Source organism: Dicentrarchus labrax, unplaced genomic scaffold (genome assembly GCF_905237075.1).
Source record: "Dicentrarchus labrax unplaced genomic scaffold, dlabrax2021, whole genome shotgun sequence".
Lineage (NCBI taxonomy): Eukaryota > Metazoa > Chordata > Actinopteri > Moronidae > Dicentrarchus > Dicentrarchus labrax.
The window spans coordinates 12,501,492-12,523,938 of NW_026136716.1; the positions used below are offsets into that span (position 1 = coordinate 12,501,492).

At 44.4% G+C, this 22,447-nt stretch overlaps 1 protein-coding gene across 13 annotated transcripts in view; it reads right to left on the minus strand.

Moving 5' to 3' along the window:
* The window catches only part of mbnl2 (muscleblind-like splicing regulator 2), a 54,012-nt gene that overhangs the window by 26,297 nt on the left and 5,268 nt on the right, over window positions 1–22,447 (minus strand). For all 13 annotated transcript variants that reach the window (XM_051428254.1, XM_051428256.1, XM_051428263.1 and 10 more), the window contains exon 2: window positions 16,965–17,875. In XM_051428254.1, coding sequence (XP_051284214.1) covers window positions 16,965–17,138 — 174 coding nt within the window. In that variant the 5' untranslated portion in view covers window positions 17,139–17,875. The remainder of the gene's footprint in view (window positions 1–16,964; window positions 17,876–22,447) is intronic.

The following is a 22,447-nucleotide window of genomic DNA, read 5'->3' on the forward strand; positions in this document are numbered from 1 at the left end:
TAAAAGCATTTTTCCTGTAATTCCTATGATAAATACTACTGCAAATACACCAAGACAGTCGATACACTCAAACAAGAGCCATTATAAAACTACAACTCCTTACGGAACTGGCCCAGAGTCTGAGAAACCCAATCAACCCCCTCAGAATATTGCCCATTTACAGCGAGCACTGGCCAAAATGCTCCATGTATAACTGGCATGAGCATCCCCTGCCTGGGCTTTATGCTGCCATCTTCATCAGTGGCAGAAACCCTTTCCCCCGACCCCCTCCACCTCCTCCATCAGCCCGGCTGAATGGTCAGAGTGATGACTGTTGTGTGTCTGTGGGTGGCACAGACACAGAGGGCCAGTCTTCCACCCCCTCGGCAGAATAGCGCTTCAGTTGTGGGCCCCTCCGTTCACCACTGTAACATTTGCATTTCGCCCTCAATGGGAGCTCTATCCTCAGGCAGAGGACACAGAGAGCGGCTGCCTATAGACTGCAGCCGACAGAAGAGCTGTAAATGTCCTCGTAAAGGCGACTGGAGACGCGCCTTTAGACTACATGTCTGTGGTTCCAATCGCCCCTTAACAGGGAATCTAGAGCCTTGGTGATTATCCGAGATGGATACACTCGAAATTAGCTTTTCTTTCCCACATCAACACTTCAAACCAAGAAACAATATCGATGAATGCTGAATCTTGGGAATCTGGGATGAGCTCATGTGTGCGTGCGTTTCTCTATTAACTCCCCTTCTCCACCAGCAGCACAGAGAAGCTGGGTAGGCTTTACATATCCTGGCCCTCATCATGATGTCTTCCTGATGCTTGCGCAGCACACAGCGACATGATCAATGGCAGTGTGACTGGCAGTATTGGCGGACTACAGTCCAGAAAAAAAAAAACAATCAGGGATGAAGATCATGGGAAAAACAGCTTAAAAGATGTAGGGTCAGCACAAGCCGGGCAGTTGTGACGGCTGAATGCACCATGAAGGCTGTGGAGGCAGCGGCACAGGGAAGGTTGGAAAAATGGGCTGTGAAATGAGAGTGAAGCAGGATGGTGAAAATACTCCCCAAAGGGACAGACTTCCATTAAAATACCCACAGAGGCAACTGGTGAGGTCTTGTTTATAGAGGTTTGGCTGGCACAGTGTATTTTTGGATGGCTCTACCCTTCAGAGAAACTGTAACAAGTCTTCTTCCCCTCGTTTATCCGATTGTCCTTCTCAGCGCGAGAGGAGGAGGGCCGCTGTGAGAAACTGACACTAATTTTTCTGACATGAAGCCTGTGATATGTGTAATCCCCTTAGAGCATAGCCGAGGAACCTGTTGTATCCCCACTGACCAGCGAAGGCGGGGGGGGGACGGAGTTGGTCGGCGCTCACTCTTTCTCCTTGTCTCTCAATGTTCCCTCGTCTCTTTTTCTTTTCGTTCTCCCTCAATGTCTTGTCCTCGCAGTGTGGCATCTACGTCCTGCCATTAGTGCTACGTCGTATGCATTGTTGGGGAGTGTCCGCGGCTCATGCTCATCCATCGCCTGGGTTTTGTTTACAGACATTTGTGGCTATAAATATCAAAATAAAAGCTTTTCTTGGCTTGCAACAGCTACTGGAACTGATCCTGGAGTGATCGCTTCCAGGAAGTTATGCCTCAGACGAAACATAAATGTTGGCTTTCCCTTTTTCAACCTCGTTCCCCCTCTTTGCTTTCCCTCTGTCTGTTTTGGCTCAGTCGAAACGTTTTAGTTTGAACCCCAAACTTGCAGCGCATTTTGTCCTTCTCCAGGGCATCAATGCGAAAAAAAGACTTCTTGTTCGTAATGTCTGCCTTTCTTACTCTCCCTTCTCACTTTGCTGCAAAAGAGTCTCTTTTCCGGGGGCACTAACAGCTGGTTATGGGTCAGCCTGGAATAAGTTCACAAGGAAACCACTTCTGTGAAAGCCCCCAGCTATAAGACACCGACAGGACAGGCACTGCAGTGCTCAAAAGGCTGCGAAAAAGCGGACCCGGTGATCCTAGCGCCCGGTAGAGTAGCGAGGCGCTGGATGCACATGGACAGGGCTTCCCTTCATCCTCCAGCTCGGAGAATGCTCTCTCTTAAGGATCCTGTTTTGTTTTTATGTGCTCTAATGGATCCGTTTGGACTAATGGATCTGTTTGAAGCGGTGAGGCTCCAGGACACCAGGAAACACTGAAAATCCATTATGAAATGATAGCCAGAGGCTTTTTGCTTACATTTGGGCTGGTAAAGGAGAACACGGATAAGAACAAGTCTTTTAAATGTAAAACCTTAGAGGTACGCCGGATCCCAAATCCTTTTTAGCCCTGATTATGTTGTCATCAGGTTTATTTGGCCTGGCTATTAAGAGTACAGTACAATTAGTGATAATGTCAGTGGATGCAAACAAGAAAATTCTCTTAGTGCAAAGGACAGAGACAGGGTGATTTAGAAACAACAGTCTGGGTTCTTTTTTCACGTCTAACACACACAAGCACACATAAGACTGTGTTGCCTCAGCAGTAATTAAGTGCCTTTGTTTCACCAGCTGTAATCCTACAGATGGAGGAGTAGTACTGCTGCTGACGCCCGAGATTACCCTAGGAGAGAGAAGGAGAGCTAGGAAGAGACAGACAAAGGAGGAGAGTGGGATAAAGGTGAGAAACAAAATGTTTGCCCCTAAAGTAAACACTCCCAGCTCCATCTAAAGATGTGTAATAAAGGCTGTATGTGCTCATCACACTCGTCCGCGCCCCAAGCATCTTAAGCAACTGAACGTGTCCGTTTATCGCACTTCGGCTGACACCATTTTAACATTTCATCAGTCTCTCCTTTGGCCCACATTGTTTCCTTGTAAGCCACTGTGTCCATCAGCTGAAAATCACATGCTAGTGTTGTCACTATGCAGCACTGGCACTGCAGCTGGTGATCAGCTAGCTCAAACTGCAGCTCAGGCGGTCCTAGAAAATGTGAGAGCTGGTTGTGATAATTAGAACTGCACTATTTGTAGATGTTACACCGAGGCCATGATGTTGGCATTGGTACTTAATACACGGCTGATTGCATGTAAAAGAATAAAGATTTATTCTTCTTTGCAATAGCCTCAATCAAAACAAAAAGGTCCACTGCAATCAATTGAGATGGCAAGAAGTGATTTTCTATATAAGTGTGCTTAAATTGTCTGCAGGGTATAAACAATATTCCTTTAAGAGCTGTGAAATACACTTGTGCAGGTTATGAAACAAGTTTTTGTTTATCTGTCACAGCGGCTGAAGGATTTCAACAAAGGAGCTTTCATGTAGTCGTGCAGTAAAAAAAAAAAAAAAAAGGCACAGGCAATTTAAAAGGACCAGCCACAAATTAAGGTTATCAGCTTTCAGGTGGTATCTACCCACACTGGATCTGTGTGTATGATTGCTGGGAAGGTTATGGTATGGCTGCAGAGGCACCTGCAGAGTCCAGGTCCCCGCTGCTAATCCAGCTGGAGGCTGAAGCCCTGCTTCAGTTAATCTGATCATCTGTGACCTGCTGAGACATGAAACCCACCCTCCAGAGCTCCTCTAATCTGCACACACACACATATCCACATAAACACATAGAGGGGACGCAGGCATGTAGCTGACAGGTACACACTTATGCCAGCGTGCGCTCGCTCACATGCATATAGCTCATTTGAAGTGAAGCAACTGGCTCACTCCACCGCACATGCACACTTGTACAAATACACACCCTGAAGAAAGACTCAGCTATGACAATGCCACCTCTCAGTCTGTTGATAGGTGAGTCAGAGCTAAAAGACTGAGGCATTAGCCTGCTTTCGACAAGCTGTCATTTCCCTATGCTGAGAAGATGGATCATGTCAGCTTTGCGTTGATATGGTGGTCGTCCTCTAGCCGACTGGAACTGGCCACACTAGTGAAACATTTCATAGAAATAGGTTACATGATGTTGATGCCCCAGTTTGAGAAGAACTGTGCCACAGCCCCAAGAGGAAACAGCAGAAAGCTAGTAGGCCTTATTTTAATTTACTAATTTTACATTTGTTAACAGACACCTCAATTCCAATCACGCTGTGGCGATCAAAGCTGCCACTACCGCTGCGTTCTAAAAATAACACGAGATCCACTGCAAATGCTAATGAGAGAAATTAAACAAACAATGCGAGAAAATAAAAAAAAGCTAGCCTACATCTTCTTTCCCCCCCACTGACACTATCGACCGCGTGTCAGAGCGTGTTGAGGAGTTGTGTAAATCCATAAAACAGATAAAGGAGGATAATGAGATGGAAGGGAGAGAGCAGATCTATTCATCAAAGCCTCTTTCTAACACACTCAGCAGATAGGGGCAGGAATGTTGTATGGCTGCTTACTCTCCAGTTTGGAGATTAAAGCTTTGGTTGCTGACAAAAAAAAAAAGTTGAGGGCTATAGGTTTATGATTCGAAGTACAGAGAAACTGGAGATCCCATTAACTTGAGTAAGAATGGAGAGGCACACAAGTATCTTCTATCACATTCCCATCACATTCAAACTTATACAAACGGTACGCTACAATGGCATATTCCTTATTATTTTTACTTTTGACAGTTATACATTTTATAAACTCCAATACTGTACAGATATTCCATCAGTTTTTTTCATTTTAGTCCAGTTATCCAGGTTGTGTGCAGAGTAAAAAACGTTTCTCTAGCTGATTCCTCCTTTTAAGTGAGAAATTGTAACTTAACGTGTATAAAATCTTCTTTTTTGTTAAAATGGAGCTTATAAAATTGGTATAAAAAGCTCAGGAACGAATATCGAAGTCGAGGTATCAGTACTGGTACCGGTATCGGAAATATCTGAACAAGATCCAGCCCTAAGGTTTTCCTAAAATGATCAATACACTGAATCGTAACCCCTGTATCTGATAATAAATGTGAAACCACAGGTGCACCGTGTGTCTACAGTTTTCAGGTTTGTGCAATTTCATATGTTCAACCAAAGGGGAATAAGGTGCAGCATCGCCTGGATCGGCACATTGTTTGTTGGTTGTGATGATGAGGCCTCTGAGGATGCTCTCTCCCGTGGGCTGGGCAGACTCTAAGCCCACATGGAGATGATGAAAACAGTCCTCATAAGGCTGAGAACACTATGGTAGAGAGGGCTGAATGAGTACTTATACTGGGTAGGTAATAAGTGCCCTTTTGCTCAAAGAGGTGAGATCAATAAACCAGGGTACAGTGACTCAAACAGCCTTTGAGCTGCAAGGTGTGTTTTATCTTTAAATCGTCGGATGCAGGTAAACATATTGATCGCGGTATTCACCCATGTCATCACCCTCTTCTTCTTCCTGTTTTCTTCAAGGTGAGCCTTGGGTCTGTGGAGTGAATGAGTCCAAACAGAGAGCGAGAGGCTGAGTGAATCCAACTCAGAGCTCGAGAAACGCAAACAGAATGGGATTAGAGAGTCGTTTTCAAAGGCAACATCTGTTTGTTTATCAACCATGAAATGCCTTTTTTGGTAAAAAGAAACCAGGAATAAATTGCTACCAGTACAGTGTGTGCCTGAGCCGTGCAATCATTAAACCTGCCTGATGCTCTTCCGAGCATGAATGTTTTAATGGTTTGCAACAGCAAATGTGGTGCCAGTTTATACCCCCCGCTGGTATCACTTCTCTTTCCCTGTCATCCTCCTCACCCTCCTTCATTCCCTCACCCACCATGGGTTCACCCTACTCTGTGACGGTGCGAGGCGCTGCCAATTAGTGTTCTCCACCTGTCGCTGCGGGTCACTGGTGCAGGCATCTGCTGGGTGTGAAATTGGCCATCTCACTTTCGTCCATGAACTTTGCATGGCCCCCCTGTCGGCCCAAAACGCGCACGCACGCACACACAGAGGAACAGATATGCTTCTATGACCTGAAGTTGACCTTTATGGTATGGCCACCCACCCTACGTGGTAGGGGCGAGGGGGAAGAGTGTGATACAAATAATACCTCCAGCTTGGACTGGGTATTAAAAATCTATCCCTACTAGAATAGGACACATTACCATGCATGTTTGAGGTATCAAAAGAGATTCAAAAGCTTTGACAGCTTGTATTCTTATTCTTTGTAGCAACATACCCACGGTCCCTGAAATCAGAAATAAACTTGGTGGCTACAACGTTATTATTCCCAATAGAACTGATTGGCCAAAACTACAATAAAACCAGATTTATGCTTTAATAATAGACATCAAGTTTTACTGTTGTTATGGGAATTTATAGTGAGCTCAGCTGAACAATAGAGGCACCAATAAAGCATCATTTAAGAACCGGTATCAAATCTGAATTAGGAGAGGGTGTATTGGTATGAAAACATTCACAACAATACCCAGCTCTCCCTCTAACTAGACAGCTTTAAGCCTTTCATTCACTAATACGCAAGAGTCATTTACACCGACTCCAAGACTTTCATCCAGGCAAGCTCTATCAAATTACCCCAATTTGGAGCAGCCGCACTCTCCCCTATTAAGCTTGATGTTTCTGAGGAAAGTTAGATTGGCCTTGAATAAATTGTCTACAGTAACCTGATGCCGGTGTCCGCAACAGCAGGTTTGTTTTTGGGTAATCAGCCATTTTAGACCAGGCGGAGGCACGCCTACATTATGATGACTCAATGAAATGAGCGAAGTCATTACGCGTATGGTGAGCGCGCTAAATTTAAAGTTAGCGTGCGGGATGAAAGCCACAGCTAGTTCAGAGATGGTGGTCTCCATTTAGCTCATCAGTAACTGCAGCAGTGCAGACAGCATAGGGAGCGCTTCACAAGAACTGATGGCAGGCTCCAGTCCATCACTGCCACTCGTGAAGCCTGAATAAGATGTGAGTCAGAACAAGAACACTCCATTGTCGCTTAAATATGCTTTATAGAAGGCAGGCCCATGTCAATCACTGTCAGCGCAGTCTATACTCACTTTATTAACGCAGAATGATTCTGACATGCCAACATATAGGCAGAAACGCTGGCTGCACTGGCACATGGGACTTGAGTGTCATGCTGCGCCTGTTTGACACAGACCACTAGTCATTTAGACAAAAAAGTGGAAGGAACCCATCATGGTGTAGGGCCCCAAAAGAAGGCATTTCTGTTGCCTCATTAGACGGAGCCAATTAAGAAGATCTCTGTCTCATTATAAAGGCTGGCCCCTGGGAGACAGCTGGGCCTGTCTGTCTAACAGTTTGTAGCTCCCTAGGTGTGTGTGTGTGTGTGTGTGTGTGTGTGTGTGTGTGTGAGCTGAGGTTGGCTGGGTGGGAATTGTGGAGCATCTTAGCACTGTGTCTTTGTAAGTTTGTCCATTTTATAATCAGAGGAGAATTAAAAGGAGCCTGGGGGGACCAGTGAAACACATTTCCTGAGCAACGATTAATTTCTGTTTAATACGGGCCACAGCAAACGCCATATGCTTCAGTATACCTGCAATACGGGGGAACATACTGTGGCTAGCAGTAGGCATCTTTGGCCTTTCCAGGAAATAAAAAGAAACCCCACTAGGCTGAAGCTATGGATTTTTCAAGGATGATACACATTTTTAAATGGAACCGCATGAGAACAAAGCAGACAAATAAAACGCTACTCTCAGTAGGAATTAGACTGGGACAACCTGAGTCTGTCTCCGATGAGTGATGATGAAACGACGTATCAATAATTAATGACACCGATACTAAAGGTCAAGCGCGCAGCAAGCCTCCTGCCCTGACTCGCCATAGATCTGCCTTCAGCTTTACTGCAGAGGTGCTCACAACAGCATCGACTACTGCAGCAGTGAGGGAGTTTGAGTCCAGCTGGCTTTGAAATAACCAAATGTGAGGATGGCATTGATTCTGCAGTGCTGATTTAAGTTGCTGTATTTTTTTTTTTTTTTTTTGCAGAGAGAAAAAAAGGAAATGCAGAGAATCTAGTACTTTATCACTGCACTGTGGGCAGCAGAGAGAGATGGAAAAAGAGGATGAGTCAGAGGCAGTGGGTGGATTGAGACCAGGTGAGACACTGGTACAGCAGATGGGCAGATTTTCAGTGCTCAGTCTCTCCATCATGTTGCAGGCGGCTCACTGGGTGACGAACACCTACTATTCAATCTGACATGACCAACGGTAGTGCCATACATTCTCTGTTTTATAGAGAAGATGTAATGGAGTTCAAGTTCTAGTACACCGAGCAGAGTGGTGTAGAGAGTAGGGAGGTCACCCTACATATGTGAGGCCTGAGTCGCATTATAAAACTGCAACTGTGTCTCTGAGCGATACATTGAAAGCCTGAATACAAAGGCCTGCTGTTCAATAACTAATGTTCTTACTTGAACGATGTGAGTCACTTTGATATTATTATTAGTAGTATGGGAGAAGTAACACATACTTTTCAACATATAAAAGGAATTATTTTATTTTTTGACGCTGCTCTATTTCCTATTTCTGATGTCTGGAATATTCTCGCTTGATATGAGACACAAAACTGCCTTCACATGTACCACTTACCCAGCTATTCTCAGTTGTCTCTGCATTTTATTTTTAGTTTGGCTGCCCACATTAAAGGGCAACATCTTTACCAAAATTCCTGTTTCTAGAGGACAAGATTTGCTACAGGATCTTCAGACAAAAATAGAGAGTATACAGTAGCACTGCATATTACCCATTTCCTGTAATGTCTGAATATCCTGAGAATACTAGCGTCTATAGTCGGCTTCGTCCAGTTCTGCAGCTAGACCCAGAGGGAAACAGTGAAATATAGGGATCGCAGCACTCACACACACACACACACACACACACACACACAGATGTGGGTCAGCGCAGTGGCCCAATTAAAATGCCAGCGTGTACCCTACTGTATCAACTCCTCTGATCAACAACAGCGCAATGCTGTAAGTATGTAGCGACATCAATAACCTTTGTAAATATTTATCCCAAATAAAGCTGAATTATACAAACTGATGACACTAACATGCAAATGTTACATTACGGGAAGACGGAAAATCAAGATAAGGTGAAATAGACATGGAAGACTTACGTGTTGATATAATCGAGACATGACCTGTGAATGACTGATAAGGAATAATAAATACTGAATGTGAAAGGGAAAGTTTGAAAGAGAAAGAATAAGAACCACTACCAGTAATAAACAACGTTCTATATGGCTCAAGTGCATCTATTACAAACCATGTTGTCACACTGGTTTATCACTGAGTTTAATGGTGATCCAAATGCTTTTCTTTACACAAAAAAAATTCCAGTGAGCCCTTCACTACATAGGTTTCACTGACTAACTGGACCTGGGTCATGAGACATTAACAGTGAGCTGATCTGACTTCCTCCTCTCTTATCTCCTCCAATCTTGGGAACTTTTTTTTTCTTCAGATCAGCTCGACTGGGGCTGTGGAGCGTAGGGGGTGAAATCACATGGATCAAATGAAATTTGGCATGGTTTACACTGGGAAGACAGCTAGTGTGCGTGCATGCGTCTGCGTACGAGGAGGCCTGTTTAAGGAACGGTAGCGGTGGGGGTCTCCTACGGGCTCATCAAAGCAATGCCGGGTCCACTGCAGCCCCACGTTAAGCTCAAGTCAGTGCCTCATTGTGTCTGTGTGAATGACCCTGGGGGAACACCAACTCCCGCTGGGCTGCGTGCATTCCCCCTCCACATGTTTGCTCTGCCCAGGGTGTGGCCCAGTTCGAGAGGATTACGCTGAGGAATGCAGCCGAGCCCATCTTTTAAAACAAGAGAGGCGAGGGGGGCTGAGGCCATGGGCATAAAGTTCATGTTCACTGAAGCTTCATAAAGATCCCCAAAAACATGCAAATGCAATAAGCCCAGAGGGAGGAAGTTACAGTTAAGTCAGAGGAATCTCTAAACTTAAAAAAAAAAAAAGTTTATCGTTTAAATTTCACTGTCTGGTTTGTCTGGATCGGTAGCTATGGAGTAAAAGATTAAATCAAGGTCATAGGCACTTTCCTACTGAATCTTAATAACGATCTTTGATAATCGGTTGAAAAATGTTGCTCTGCTTCCCTGCCTGGCTAGACCCGTCACCTACTTCTTCACTCAGGTTGAATCACTTCCCTTCCTTTTATTCTCCCAGCCATTCAAAAATTAACACCTTCCCTTCTCGCCATGTTCCCTCGCTTCTTTATTTACCGGTCTCAGCCATCCCACGCCCCCCCTCCCCCCAAACTCCCCCAAAAAACAACCACTTGTGCTCTTTTGAAGCAGAGTCCGGATTAAGATGTTCTTACCAAGTGAGGGAAACCAGGGCACCTCACCCCCAGGGGGGCTGCGGCGAGTCTGTGACACAAATGAGAAAACACACCGCACACCTGAAAGTAGCTTCTATTGTTTCTCCTGCTTCGCCACTTTCTTTTGGAAAACCGCAACTTGACGAAACATGATAGTGCCAGGATGCACCAGACTATCCCCCACCTCTGAGACTATTGAAGCTCAGTCAGGCGTGCAGGTCACCTGGTAAAAATCTGACTGATAGAAAAGAGAATCTTAACAGACCTCGTTATCAGGCATCTGATCTCTGCTATGTAAAGGCTTGAGGACCTTGTGTTTTACAAAGATGGCACCCTGACACGTCCAAAAACACTTTGCAGTACAGAAAAATAGCTATTCAAATGACAATCTCTCCATGAGCTGCTTATTTTCGGTCCTATTTTCTGCTTCATTTAAAATCTGCCTACGTGTGTTATGTCATATTTGTGCAATGACAGGCGGTTGAAAACATAAATTGAGACAAACGCCCTGGACATTGGCAGTTTTTTTTTTTTTACTGCAGAGGGAAGAAATACAACCCAGTCAGCACGGTCGGAGACAGCACTGAAGGGAAAGAAGTGGAAAAGCAGAGAAATAAGCATCAACAAAAAGCTACTGTTCAAGGCACGGCCAATGTGACATCATCACATGACTGGTGTGATTGCATTTACTCCATTAAGGTAGGTATTCTCGCTCATTTCCTACGCCGCCCCCCACCACCACCACCACTGTGTCATGGTTCCCATGGTCAAAGTGCAACAAGTATCAAAGAGCTTAAAGGTCCAGTGTGTTCAGTGTGGTCCACATTTGAGATGGGACAAACCAAACACTGGCTCTAGATTGGGCCTTTCAGATTTTTTGGCGGCCACCGTAGTTTCTCCTACACGCTTGGAAGGAAGAGCAGTGTTCAGTAGGTTGCAATGTGCAATTTGACCGTCCTTTAAAGGAAATGGCTTCAACCATAACATCATTTCTGATGCTGCCTGTATTGATTATCTATCACCTTCTTCAGTTAATGATGTTAAAAGTTGCGAGGAAGGAGTGTTTGGCCCAGATATGACTGATATTTCAAACTCTCTCAGTGGAACAGATTGAGACTTTCAGAGGATTTAAAGAGCTGACCTGTGGCGGGCTCCATAGCCATGTTAAAAATCTAACGTGAATGAAAAACTGCTGACACATCTGAACATTTCCCATTTCCACTCATGTGGAGGTCACAACAGTCAAATTTTCCTGCCATGTCTCAATGGAAATGGATGATACCTAGTAAACAATGTCGTGTTCACCAGCTGAATGTGAATACAGTTGTAGTGAAGTGATTGATTTTACTTTTGGTTCAAATGATGTGCAGCAACATTTTAATGGTGAGATATTAGTTATTACACATGCCTTCACAGAACTGAGCTGTAGCAGCAGTGTCGTAACCATATGGCTTTATCATGTCCGTCTGTTTGATTAACTAACGGTGATGTATCTCCACATGTTTAAATCATCTAGGGAAAATTTTGTGTTACCACACTGTTTAAACACCTACGATTTGCATTCTAACTAGATATTTAAATGCCACATTCTGCCTGGCAGCCACCAAACCTGTCTGCACATGTTTAGTTTGCATGTAATTTTCCTAATTCAAAAGATACAGCAGATACAAAACTCAAATGTATGGGAAAGTCACAAAATAAACATGGCAGCACTTCTGATTTGGACTACTCTGGATTCAAAGAGCTGAACTGTTACAGGCTCAAACGTGTATGAATGAAAAAAACTGTTGGCATTTCTGAACATTTCCCACTGCTGCTCCTGTGGAGGAGGTCACCAAATTTTCATGTCATCTCTCGTTGGAAATGGATGATACCTGGTAAGCTATATCATGTCTACTAACCAATGCTGTATTCACACAGCTTTAGCTGGACAGAGATAAAGCAGCGTGTCCTATTTTGAGCGATGACAAATGCAGCATAGAGATACTATTTCTAAAGCAGACAGTGTAGAGCAGGAGGACAAAAAATAGTCCCCTAGACATTACACTATAGAAATGCTGAGAGCAGCGGAGTGGAGTCGGGACGAGGCAAGCTTTATAACTGAGAGAGCAGGAGCAAACCTAGCAGGAAGGATGATTCCTCATCGTCACTCGTCACATGCAAAGCTCACTAACAGAAAATGCAAAAGAGCTTGCTGTTGTCTTCCCAGGTCGTTCCTCTGCCTCAGATGAATGGAACTTGTTATAGTGGCCACCGTTGATGATCCCAAACCCCCGCTACACCCGTCCCTATCCTTTCCATGTGTCAGCCCCTGCGCCTGGTCTGGTGACCTCACTGCCTGATCAGAAATCTGAAAGGCCCGGTTGTGCTCCAGGGCAATCATCAATAAGGACACACACACACACACACACACACACACACACACACACACACACACACACACACACACACACACACACACACACACAGGAGCACTAACTGAATTATGTTATCAAATGTAATTTATACCCAGCAAAAATACATCAGGTACTTTTCTCTATTTCTTGCCACAAGCAGTGACAGCAACCTATCTGACTATTCCCACTGCACTGTGTTTAAAATTAATAATACCTTTTAAAAGCTGCGTTGCAGAAGATGATTGCCGAGAGCTTGCCAGTCACACACACCAATAATTTACTTATTATCATCTGAAAGAACGTTTTTCAAATGTGGCGCAGCCTAAACATCCAGTAAATCCTGGGCCAAATGATGTCAAATATATCTAAAATAACCCTTGGTGCAAAAAAAAATTCTATTTGGGAATAGGCTGCAAAATTTGAGAGGAAATTTAGTCGCGTTCACTACGAAGGAGACATTGTCATCGCAGGAGGCTTTTTACCAACTCTGAAAACAAGAACCAGAGCAGTCAAATTCTCCACTGAGTTGGCATGCTTGCATACCGCTGCCTGACAAGTGCAACAACAGAGTTACACCTCCTACTCTACTCCTCTCCTGAGCCGTACCTTTCATGTGTTTATGAAAAGGACCCTTCTGATCATCGGCCAAGTCACGCCTGGCAGCACACCACCCTGGCATGATAACCCTATCAGATGAGAAGACCCAGCAAGACGATACGGGCGTAATGGGGTGGAAATCAGCCTGCCGTGGAGCGAAACACATTTCCTAATGCATAATAAAGCATTCATTCTCTTAGCTGTCACGAGGAAAGTCTTTGGGAGAGAGGGGGCGAGTTGGAGTTAAAAAGTACAGAGAATCCTGTATTCTCGTTCTGTCACTGGGTTGTATGGTGAAAAGAGGGGGAGAGCGAGAGAGAAAGAGAAAGAGTGGCTGCAATTAGAGACAGAGCTGTCTGTACATTTATCTATTTAGTTGCACTAGGCTTTTAGCTGATGGGCTTTCCCAGAGCAGCCTAAAATGACAGCAGCAAAATTCCTAGATTAACAACATTATAATAGAGGTAGGGTCACAGCCATGGAGCCCAGACAGTAGATATAACACATATTCCCGTGTTCCTAGGATGCTTTTGTGATGCACAGGATATTAGAACAAAGAAAGAGCCATGCAGGAGCAATATCCTCAAAAGCCTCTATATCCGTACCCCATCCTGTACCGACTGGATGCCATGACACTTCACATCAAGGCACACTGCTAAGCTAGGTGCCTGGCTTAAGAGGGAAATGGAGAAATGTCTACTATACACAGTGCACTTTAAAAGAGTGTGCTGCCTGCCACTGCACACCACAGCTCACCAGGCTAGCCTTTCGCACAAGGACCTGATGTCCATATATTACATCAAGTCATCCACACATCCGGCAGCAGCTAAGGAGATGAAATGGACGATGATGACGGATGAGGCTGACAACAGCTGACAGGTTGCCATGGTGATGCACTGGAGGCTAGCAGGGACCCTCTTTTCAAATCCTTCAAAGGAGTGTCAAAACACCTTGTGTCAGACAAGGGAGATGACCCCGTTGCCCTCTGAGATCCAGAGATACAAAGAGTTAGATTAAAAGGATGGAGCAGACCTATAGCCCACACTACCAGTAATGACAGAAGTACTCATATAGAGGCTTTTGAGCGTAATAATGAGAGAGCACTCCTCATAGTGAGATGCCTCGTTCATGTTATCGGAGAACTGAGGTTACAGGACAAGTAACCTCAAATTCTTCTAGGCTTGACAGCTGCCTCTGAGAGACATCTTGAGTGCACACTGCATGTGTAAGCTTTCCTATCGCTCTGTACAGTGAAGTACAGATAATGCATGAATTGCCAATGGACTGCCTCAAAGCCACTCTTTGTAGAGGAAAGGTCATTGAGAATCGTCTAAATGAGAGGTGGCACTAATATGAGGTTGAGCACTCCGGTCATTTAGTTTCCTCAGTCAGGGATGACTGGTCTGTGTTTTCAAGTAACAGCAAAATCATTTCATGTGCAAGGGATCCATGTCAGGCCTTCCCTCGCATGGTGCAGCGACAAATCGATCCCGATTGGCCATCAGCTGTTCGCTCATTAAACCATAACGGCATGACAGCTCGCAAAACCTGGCAGCTGGGACGGAATGTCACTCAGTGACTGACTGCGAGCAATAACTCAGCGAGCCTTACCATGAGCTAAGTCTTAGCCAAGAAAACAGCTGATAGCACCGTAAAGGCGGCTTGTTTTCAGTGTCAAATAAATAATTGACATGAGCAGCTTGTAATGAAGAGGGCTTTTACACACTCGGAAGATCTTGATGTATTTCAAGAATGAAAAACTTGGAAATGTGGAAAGCTTGCTGTGCATTTCAGGAGGGCACATAGGGTCCAAATTTAACTTTTTGACTCAAAGGGAGTGGTAGATGGAAAAATACACTGAGCAAGCACATTTTTTCCAGGCCAAAATACTGAATTCATGGTATGTTTTTATTAGTGTATAATCACCTGGAAATAAAAATTTGTATTTTTCACTACCTTGCCTCTGTTTGTATCTACAGAGGCCGCCATGTTGAATCACCATTTTTTTTTTTACAATAGCCCAGAATGGACAAACACAAACACTGGCTTTAGATATGGCGCTGCACTGCAACTTCACTGCTAGATGCTACTGAACCCTACATACTGGTCCTTTAAATGTACTTAGGGATCAAACATAAAAGTCAGTTTTAAGGTTTTGTAAATCATTGTTTGTTAATCATTTTAATTAACTTAAACCTTCTCTTAAGACACATCCACACCTCTTCTTTGCGCGGCCCATGAAGCAGCAGACCAGTAGCAAGTGAGTAGCTGATGTGCTGTACAGTAAACGAGGAGTGTTCGAGAACGAGGACAGAAGTAGCACGCCTGTAAATGACACCAAAACGTGGTAGAGACTCAGCATATTTTTTTCTTACATGGCTATTTTGGTACATTTAAACGGCAGTGTTTATTCCGAGATTTACTCGCCAAACGGAAAGTCAGGTGTTCATTTCGGAAACTGCTTGCAAACCACAATTCTTTAGGTGACGCAAAATGCACCACATCAGAAGAATCTCCCCTCTCTCTCTCTCTCTCTCTCTCTCTTGTGCTGACCTTGAACACAACCTTGAACAATGTGACATGCCCTCCCCACACACTGCATTGCTGTGTATATGAAATACAGCTACAGTTCACACAAAAAGGCAAACTCCTCATAGCCCCAGTGTTCTGCTCTAGTTTCTTTAGCTATTTATCATTGTCACAGCTGTGTTTTGTTTTTTTTTTTTGTTTCTTTTCCACACAGCTTGAAAATATTGGGCTACTTTTGGATGCAGTCATCTTATTTGCAGCATGTGGGGGCTTGTGTGAAGCGACCTCATTATAATTGGGGAGACTTTCAAAGTGTCTGGTGTTAAGCTAGTTTACCACAATTTTACCACTATAAAATAGCAAAACATAACAGTGACATAATGTTTGATAAGGGGGTCAATAAATGAGCTAAATCCTTCAACATGGAATAACAATTCTAACAAAAGAAATCTAATTTAAAATCAAAATTCTATCTCAATTTGACAAAAAATGGATCTGTGAGAACCAAACATTACAAAACAAGCTCTGGCTGTTTATGTTGTTTATTGGTTGTGTGCAACAGCTGACATGCACCCAGAAATAGAAGCCCTGGAATGACTTAAGGCGATCAGATGTTCGCTCACAAGTATAAATGATGGACAGGGCATGGTAACATTAGAAGAACTTACCGTATAAAAAAACCAAACACACACACACACACACACACACACACACACACACACACACACACACACACACACACACACTTGTGGTGACAGTGAACATGACAACAGACCTCTCTGGCCTTTAGCTGCATAGGTCAGGCTGGTCTGCTAACTGCAGCACAGCATGGAGACCTGACACACATGCTAATTTGAGCAGACAACCTACACCCACCGACCATTAGGAACCACAAAGCTGTAACATTTTACGTCAGATGCTGTAATGGTACTGCAGAGATGTAATCCAATTATTCATATTTGCTTTACCTCCTTTGACAGTTCCATGAGGTTGTGTAAAGAGAGATAAATTAACGAGAAGAAGCCATTATGATTTCTGCAGTGTTCCCTGTATGCCACGCATTCATGACAACAAATTAACCTAAAGAAAAGGTCTAAATAGGTAAAGATTTTTTTATCTGTCTGTATCCAATGCTGTGGAGAAAAAAAGGATAGAATGAAAGTAGAAAAATTCCTAAAATCCCAACAGCAGTTCTACACCTTGTATTTAAAAGTCCTTACCTTTAACGAATCAAAACAGGCGATCACCCTCCCATTCTCCACCTGGCAGCTTTTGGGTGGGTGGGCAAATTTGCATTCCTCATCACTGCGCGAACAAGTCCCTCTCTGAAACTGCCGGCACACTTCCAGGGTCAGCCATTTTGTGTCCCGTATCGAGGCAATGTTTAGAGCCATGTCAGCAGCGCTGGCTGTGGATCTGGGGTGGAGTGGAGCCACTTGGTTTAAGGAGGAGGCTATCCTCTGAGGAGTTGTTTCAGAGTGTTCCAGTAAAAAAATAAAACGCAACAACAACTAAAACTGAGGGAACATGCAGCTATAAATGATCTGCTTCAGGTCAGTGGATGAGGTCGTCCTTGCGGACAGGAAAGTAGAGGTAATGGACTGGCAAAGTCTCTGTGACCGGAGCATGGGACTGCGCTGCTGTTGTGGAGTTTGTCAGTCAAACAGCTAATGGTTCATCAATCAGTAAGTCTCAGGTGCAGACCTCTGACAAGGCAGAGGGGGCATGCTCGGAGCCAAGCCTTACTGGTTGTACCAATGTCCCCAAAATGTCCTTTGTATGAGTGATGATTATCTGTGCAAGGGTGGATGGCGGGGAGCAAAAGTGATGCTATTTTGAGGTGCAATGGCACAGTTTAGGACACAAAGTTTGTGGCTTTCTGTTGTTTAAAGGTCCTCAGTACCTACTCTCTCTGAGCTTTGGCACCTTGGTCAGCAGTGCAGTAGCTTCACCTCTTCACTTGAGGTGTATTCACACTGAGCACAGGTAAGGACAAACCAGCTGGTCAGGGGTGTTCGCCTCTGAGCTACGTCCTGTCACGACTGCAGAGGGAAAGAGCTGAAGCTCTTCAGAAACGCCCTGGACTCTTCAAGTAGGGATGTTGTCTCACAAGGCACTTTCTGTCAGTGATCTGAAATGGAGAACAGACAGAGGTAGGTAGAAAGAGAGACACACAAAACAAACAGGGTGAGGTTATTTTCAGAGTGAGAAAAGGGCTTGCTTAATATGATGGCCAACTATTTATCTAATGGGCTTCAACGGGCGTTAACAGTGTTTGTGCATGCATGTCAAGCTGATTTGTATGCATACTGCCCCAGAGGGGTGTTAGCTATAAAGGGTACAGGGCTGATGAACTGGAGAAAAGGCAGTTGTGAAGTTATTCAGAAGCCACTTGAGTTTAAGTCCCCCAATCACTGCTGTGTGCCATTGTACGGGGTGACTACAAGCCCACTGGCACTCCAACATATTGCATACAAAGCGGTGAATGGCAAAAGCCTCTGTGCTATGAGACAGTGGACAAGAGCATCGAGTCAGAGTGGAGATAGAAAAAATAAAAGCCCCAGGGTTCAACCCGCCCAGTACAGCCATGCACGGCGGGACGGTGCAGCCAATAGAAAACCGTGCAGCGCAGCACTATTCCGGGCAGCCGTCCAGCAGCCACAGAGGGGCCGAGACAGATGCATATGCCAGTGCTAGACACGATTATGACGCTGCCCAGTGTCCTGCAATATTCACTGTTCTCCCGCTGTCCAAATTAGATGCCGGCTCATTGACACTGGCCTGTCAATTTACATTCATGGGGGCAATGTGTGTGTGCGCTCCCCCACCCACCCTCCACCTCGTCCTGTAAAGGCACCAGTCTCAGTCTCCGTTTGTTGTCTAAGGAGAGAAGGGAGACAATTGGGGGAGCGACAATCTGAGGAAGTGACCTTTAGCATGAGTGTACGAAATCCATTACTAAGCTACTGCACAGGGAGCTCTTTGCTTGGTACATCTGGAAATGTTTTTCTGTTAACTGGGGGGGGAGGGGGCTGAGGACACCAGACCGAGGGAGGAGAAGGGTTGTAAAACCAACAACTCTGGTTAAAGATTCCCCCCTTTGCTGTTCCAAATATATAAACTTGTCTACTGAAAACAGACAGGAGCAAACATCAAGAAAATGTTAGTGTGAGAATAATATCTTAAACAACCTCTGAAGGCATATGGCAAGCTCCACTTGGTGTTAATGAAGGCGAGTTGAGACTTGTACTCTAACCATCTATGCTACTGTTAAGGGAAGAAGAAATCCCTTCACAAATTCCCTTCATGGACAGTAGAAACCCTTAGACACTTGGCACACAGATACAGGTCTAGTCAGATTTAGGTAAGGGACAGTGCATTTCTCCTGCTGTACTCTAGACCTAAACACCAACATTGGTCTTGCTCTCTGTAATTGCAAACTTCTGAATTCTGTTTGTAGTTTTGTTTGAAGTCTGAAATATTGAAGAGAGAAAGCCAAAATAACCATAAGGATAAGACCTATGCATTCAAAATGATAAATAGCTTACGAAAAGAAAAAAATCTCCCTTGATTTTTTTCTTTGTTGGTCACAAAGACAGGTAGATTTTCCTTTAATAAAGCTGCAGCAGAAAAGATGCTTCCCCTTGAAATTGCCCACCAACACTATACTGTTCCGATGAATCCAGACCATTGTCTAGCTAATCATATTGTCCCACTTTAGTGCTGATCATGTGAAATGAGATGAGGAGCTTCCGCGCCCGATCGTACTGACGCCCAAGCTCCACTCTCCAAGGCAGGATTTAATTTCACACCATCTCCCCAGGGAGAGAGCCAATCGCTGCAGAAGAGAAAGTCAGGTAAGAATCATGTCAGATCTGACCTTTAACAATTAATCCCTTCTTATTTTTAGAAGCTATAAGAAGTCTGTGATCAAGCTAACCTACTTTGTCAGAATGTGTGAAGGGACGATGGCGCCGTGTCTCTGAGAAATGACTTGGCCTCAAATCATGGAGCAAGTTTTGCTAAAGTGGTTAGGGAACTCAGCCATCAGTCTGATTTTTTTTTTAATTTTTGGTGGAAAAAGCAGAGGTTTACTGCACTGCAAGCTTTCATAAAAATCGAGTAGGCCGACAGTGTGGATAAGGATTGTTTAAGGTCATCTGGAGAGCTCACGTGGGACTCAACGGGGCAACATTCAAACAATGTTTGTCATGAGAGATATTCAAAACAAATGGTGCGGACTGAAGATCAGAAGGACCCTTATGTAGGCAATGGTACGATAAAAATCATGCAGGAACATGACCCACTGTATGTTTGTGCAATGTGACAGGGGAATTTAACTGCTCAAGCAACTGTTAGTCACTTATTATGTGTGCCATTATGTGCAAAATCTGCATTGACACAAGGGTTGAATTAAAGGTCCAGTGTGTAGCATTTGTATCATTATATGAGCCTCGACAGATGTCGCAAAACACCTTTAAAGGAGATTGCCATGTTTAACCGCCTTCTACAGTAGCCCAGAACAGACAATCCAAACACTGGCTCTAGATAAGGCTATTTGCATTTTTCTCGAGTCTCTCCTTTGTGGGAGGGGAGGGTGAAGCGAGGGTTAGACAGTTTAAATAGAAAAGTAGCCAGTTACAACTTTGAGAATCAATTCAATCTTTTCTAATTATATCATATCATAACATATTACGACGTTTCCTTCAGGTAGCCTCTCTTTTGCAGAGACGACTGAGCCCTCTTACACTTTAAAAACGTACCAAAGCCCCTAATCGAAGGCAAACTAGGGGGAAAACTGTGACCTCTGTCGTATAAAAACATCAGATCATAAGAGCATGAGAAACTCAAACACACGAGTGAATTGCTCCGGCTGAGGTCAGAGGCAGTGCACGCAGTTTTGGTTTTGTCTGGTTTGACGTTTTCTTGGACGCCGTGCCTCTGGCTTGGCTTATGCTAGCTTAGCTTCTGCTGGTGCATTACACCTACAGTACATGCAGCCTGGTTAAGTTAACGCCGGGCTTTGGCGGCCGCGCATCAAGCACAATACTATTGATATAAGGGGAGTGAAGGACAGATGGTCAGCAGGTAGCAAGGGACCACACAGCAGCCAATGTTTTGACCTCAGAGATTAGCCCTCCTGTACAACTTCATGGCTGAACCAGGTTCTACAGTTTCTGAGTCCTACGAGGGACAAAAATGTGGAGAAATATACACAGAAATATATTGTGTTTCAAGTTACTGTAATGTAATTTGTCATAATTTTCATACCAGGTGCTCTGGGTGTGAGAGGTTGGACCACATTTTAAATAAAATCTGAAGAGCCCAGTCCTGCACCTCAGTTTACATCCTGTTTATCTTACGTTCCTGAGTCCCTGCAAGAAGGCTTTGTCCCCTCCGTGTCCTCAGTACAAACAGTGGACAGACAGGGTGACCTGATAAAGCAGGGCAGAGATGTGAAGAAAAGCACCACAGTACTAGACTTTATGGATTACTGACGCTTACTAAGGCCAGCTGGCAGGGGCATTATCTTGGTCAGTCTGCTTAATTGAATGAGAGTCAGCGGGACTGGGGCGTCTCGAGTGAAAGTCATTGGCTTGACCTCTGAATACCACGTATGTAACCCATTAGTCTGGTATCTGTGCGCTCTGGCTGTGCGGTGCAGTTTATCTTAGCTGCTTGTATTTGTTCAGCAGAGATGATAAGCTACCTGGTTTCCATTGGTCGTGAGCCTTGTGACAACATTTACTGTGGCATCAGCCAGGTGTTGCCAGCAAAATAAAGTAGACATACAAATGACTGAGACAGGCAAGCGCAAGAGCTGGGTACCTGAGTGGCTGCATTTCCATTTATTACCATTTTATGCTGGCAGAGCACCGTTCTATGGTCATTTGCATGGCCAAGAGGAACAAGTGGTCAATGTTTTTCAAGGCTGTGGAGAGAGGGCCTCATTGTGGAGGGGGAAATAGGAAAATGTTCAGTTTCCAGTGAGTAATGGAAAATGAGTGAGCCTTATAGCGCAGGTTTTATCAAAATGTCCTCTATCCCTAACAACCCTAACCTTGCTTCCAGTGTGACATCACCAGCGTGTTGCCTTGCGAAATGTTCCTTTGCAGCTTCCAGAGAGGATCAGAGCCGGGCTATAACCTGCAGCCTAATTCGTATTTAATACTATGGATGCTATGATGCTTATGAAATTGTCTTTGGCATAAGCTATGGCTCCTCGAGTTCAATATTATCAAGTACCATTAGCGATAAGGACGGGTGAGTGAGCTCAGCAGAGGCTATACCAGCACTAAGCTACTGTTTGGAGGCAACACAAGAAGCATTTCACAGAGTCAGCAGAAAGGTGTGCCCCATATCATAATAGCCTTAGCTAAACCACGGTGACCCAAATGGCCCTGCTCATGATGATATGGGCTTTTCTCTCCTGATCAGTGGCCCATTTCGTAACACAGAACAGATGTACCTTTTCCATCATTTGGTACGTTTTTTATGAGCACGTCAAGGGAGTGTTTTAGTGTCTGGGATTGATATCAACCCCTGCACTCAGTAAACAGACGTGTTTACTGCTTAACCACAGGACCCAGGCAAGTCATCAGCTAATTACAGTATAGTTGGCTGCCAGAGGTGAACAGTGCCGTTCAGATAAACATGATGATTAACAGGATACCCGAGCTCACTTCATCTAAAAGTCTAATGT